This window comes from Cajanus cajan, chromosome 7 (assembly GCF_000230855.2).
Source record: "Cajanus cajan strain Asha chromosome 7, NIPB_CcT2T_4, whole genome shotgun sequence".
Taxonomy (NCBI): Eukaryota; Viridiplantae; Streptophyta; class Magnoliopsida; order Fabales; family Fabaceae; genus Cajanus; species Cajanus cajan.
Window position 1 is genome coordinate 10,651,785 of NC_138523.1, and position 4,361 is coordinate 10,656,145.

The 4,361-nt window shown below is 29.6% G+C and overlaps 1 protein-coding gene across 1 annotated transcript; it reads left to right on the forward strand.

The window, feature by feature from the left end:
• Positions 1 to 533: 533 nt before the first annotated feature.
• LOC109818779 (alpha carbonic anhydrase 7) lies at positions 534 to 4,030 on the forward strand. Its single transcript, XM_020384307.3, has 7 exons — positions 534 to 850; positions 951 to 1,168; positions 2,176 to 2,282; positions 2,995 to 3,109; positions 3,240 to 3,404; positions 3,521 to 3,574; positions 3,743 to 4,030. Exons 1-7 carry the CDS (start codon positions 757 to 759, stop codon positions 3,827 to 3,829), a joined length of 840 nt encoding a protein of 279 aa, XP_020239896.1. The 5' UTR covers positions 534 to 756; the 3' UTR covers positions 3,830 to 4,030.
• The last annotated feature ends 331 nt before the right edge of the window (positions 4,031 to 4,361 follow it).

Consider the following 4,361-nt stretch of genomic DNA (forward strand, 5'->3'; position numbering starts at 1 on the left):
AAAAGTGTTAGATGTATTATGTTGTGTGTGAATATAAATTGTCTACCAAAAGAAAAGATGAAAACGCGGAATCGAATTTAACTACTCCATTTTTTCCATAAGTTTAAAGACGTCCACTTATGTTTGGTTTTGATTAAACCCTTAATTTCATCCCTAAATAATTGCAGTCTCTTCTAAATCGTATTTAAATTTTAATGTGGGTAATTATATAAATAACTCCCCAATTATTAAAAATGATAATAAGTAGTCCTTCAAATATTAAAAAATTATAAAATTAATTCTTAAACATTAGTAAAATATATTAAATCAGGAATTAAATTGTGAATATTTAATACTTAAATAATTATTCATATAATTTTATTGTTTTAGTAAACAGAAGAAAGAGTAGTATTAGAGAGATTGAATGGATGGTTGATTTGTTTTATTTTTCTCGGAGCCTAATGATTTAAAATGGACAACCAGTCCTTTTTGGACTGTGACTCTTGTTTTCTTTATGAGTACAGAAGATTCTGATTTCACACATCAAAGAGGCAAAAAAAGTAAAGAAGAAAAATAGATTTAGAAACAAAAATTCTATGACTTGGGAATTTTCTCTTTCCCTCACCAAACCTTGAAACATTTTAATGCTGGCAAAGTATATATATACTATGCCTCATCCCTTTGATTGCATATATCTGAGAACCTCAACCACCCTCTTTCATCTTATTCATTAAAACTTTCCAAGTCTCAATCTTCATCCTTTTGATCGAAATTAACATGAAGCATCAAAGCATAGTGTTTCTTCCGAATTTGCTAATACTAGTAACCATCCTACTCCATTCAACAACATGGATTAGTGCACAGGAAGTTGGTAAGAGGAACAAGTCTCAATTTCCTTCTTTTGGTTCATGCTTTGTTGGTTGATTTGATGTGTGTTCATTCATAATTCATTATTGTATGTGTTTGTGCAGAGGATGAGAGTGAGTTTGATTACATAAAAGGGAGTGAGAAGGGTCCCTCACACTGGGGGGAACTGAAGAAGGAATGGGAAACATGTAAAAGTGGCACAATGCAATCTCCAATTGATTTGTCAAGCCACAGAGTGAGAGTGGTACCAAAGTTAGGGGAACTAAAGAAGTACTATAAGCCACAGAATGCCACTGTCAAGAACAGAGGCCATGATATTGAGGTAACTCATCACAATATCTCAACCTCACAAACAGATTCATGTTTGAAACATTTGTTTTAGTTTTATTATGTGTTGCAAAATAAAGGAAAAGAAACAACTTTATTGTTACAGTTTTCTGAATCCTGAACCCACCTACAAATTCAAAGAGAGTGGAAGAGACATCATAGTGTCTGAGTCACAAAACAATGATGCACTATGATGGATCATAGGTACATGTTTAGTTGCACAGTAACATTAGTTCAACAATTTCATACGTCTTTTATTTTTCCTTTTTTCCTTTTTTCCTTACGTTTTATTTCCACCAATATTGACAAAAATCACAATCCTCACTTTCTCTTTTTATTTTTCTGCTTTTTCTATTTCTCTATTCTCCCTTTTACACCCTTCTTATTAATCTTACTATTATTTTATAAGAAGATTAAATATAAAAATACATGTAAATTTAGTATCTTAAAAATATATATAAAAAATATGTAATACTTTTTAATGTAATAATTAAAAAGACATTATAACAAATTTAGAAATTATTCTTCCACAAAGTCTCGTACTTCTCCCACCCGACAATGTTTTCTTACCTGTCATTGCACATGCCCAAAAACATTTAGCTTGTTTTGCGTGATACTATATCGCAACGGTAAAGAATGGTTGACATAAAATATAAAATACAGGAATAAATGTGTATATAATTGTTTCAATTTAAATATTAGTTTCAAGTTCTTGTGTTTAAATATGTGATTGTGTTAAAGCTCAAAGTTTATTTATTTTTTTACTTTTCGTATGTTCTAGTTCTAGAATAAAATGAAACAATTTTTTTTTAATGATTGAGACATTTTTTATAGAGGGGTTCTAAATTTAGACAACTCAGCATGTCTTGGCAATTAACTGTCATTCATATTTAGCTTGGTGGCTCTTAATTTTGTGGAGATTAAGCTATAAGTCCATAAGATATCTAAATTATTTAAATATGAAATAGCTTATATTTAATTATATTAATGTAATGGATGCAGGTGAAATGGGAGGGAGATGCGGGATCAATAAACATCAACGGCACTGAATATTTTCTGCATCAAGGGCACTGGCACTCACCCTCAGAACATACCATCAATGGCAGAAGGTTTTTCTGCTTCAAAATCATTGTCTTTTATTGTTTTCATTTTTTTATCAATGCAGTGTGTCAGCATTTGTTTTGTTCAATGACGCTAATGATTTGTTTGTGAGAAGGAAAAAATTTGATTTGATAGGAAATATGTAAAATATAATATAAAATAAAGAAAAATAAAGAGTGAAATTAATTTAGAAATAAAGATAATTTAATATTTTAAAAATATATTTTATATAGTTAAATTTTTATGTAAAAATATATTATTTAAATAATTATATTTTTATTTATTTTTAATTAATTATTTAGAGAATATATAAGAGTAATTCTATTCATATATTTTTTGGTAAAAAATTTCACCCAAATCTAACTTTAAGATGAAATTAAATCCATATGGATCTCATAAAAAAAAATTCACAAATTCATTTAAATCATTCTTTTTAAATATATATTTTTTTAAATTTTTTGATAATCTCTCTTTCTTCTTCATTTCTTATTAAATCACCCCTTTAAACACATTATAAGTATTGTTTAAATATAAATTATTATATCAGCACAAGAATCCTTGCTGAAAAATATCATTTTATGCATAAAAAACCTTTGGGCGTGGGTTTTTTTAAAATTGAAAATTCTCCTTCACTATTTAATTGGTTGTTTCTGAGGTGAAATCTAGATTTTGATGGAAAAATAACTGTTTTGTTTCTTGAAAAAAAAATTGAAATATTAGGTATGATTTGGAGCTCCACTTGGTTCATGAAAGCAAAAGCACAAACGGAAAAGGCAAAATTGCAGTTGTTGGAGTTCTGTTTAAGATTGGTCGGCCCGATCCTGTTCTCAGCAAGGTAAGTAACTTCATTTTGCTTGATGATCCAATGGGATAACATGAAAACACACAACAATATATGATGCATGAAGAGCTTGATTAGGAAATTTATTTATATGAATAATAAGTGTGGTTGAAATGGTGTTCAGTTGTCAAAATTCATAAAATCCATGGTGGATGAAGAAGGAGAAAATAGCATTGGGGTGATGCATCCCTCAGAAATTAAACTCGGTGGCAAGAACTACTACAGATACTTAGGTTCCCTCACTGTTCCCCCTTGCACTGAAGGTGTCATTTGGACTATCAATAAAAGGGTATTATTCTTTCAAACTTAACCTTCAAATGCTACTATTCTTATATGTTTTGCCACCAAATTATGCCAATTAATTACCTTTTTAACTGAACCCTTATATACTTGCATGTTCATCAGATAAGAAGTGTGTCAAGGGCACAAGTGAAGTTACTCAGAGAGGCTGTCCACGATGTAAGTATTATACTTTGATTTACTTATTGCACTAATTATGAAAATAAACATGTATTTAATAATGTTGAGCCATTTCCTTTTGAGCAAAAAAAAAAAAAAACACTAGGGATATCATCATCTTCAACCATGTATCTAACTGTTATCTATGTGTGATTCACTCTATGGCAGCATGCAGAGAGGAATTCCAGACCTGTACAACCACTGAATCGACGAGAGATACAACTCTATGGCCCAAAACGGAAGGAGCAAAATTAATTAATCACATAATTTATTTTTCTTTCCAACAATATTTATTTGTCTATTCAAAATTCTTTGATTACTCGTGGTTCCTATAGTCCTATCATGTTTCTAGTATACCACTAGGGTTCGTCCATGACGAGGGATTTTGATAGATTGTATCAAGTTCTAAATTCTATTTTCAATGAATTATTAAAATAAAAAATCATGTTTCTAGCATTTTGATTTGTAATCCCCTCTCTCTCACTGTGATTTTGTATACGCATGCAATTTTGATTTGTTCTCGTACATATAATAGTTATAAGAATGAACTATTTGACCTCTCATGTTGCTTGTCTTCAAGGACGTACGAGAAAATTAAGAAACAAAATTCTGAATCACTTGTAGAGATTGATGTTCTCTCTTTAGTGATGTACCTCATACTAAATTCCGTTGCTTAGAAGCTATATAATTGCATGTTTAGTCAGCTTAAATACAAATGTAATTCTATTTTTATTTCTTTTAAATGAGCTTTCAAAATAAAATAAAATAAAATAAAAGTTGGTTTTTT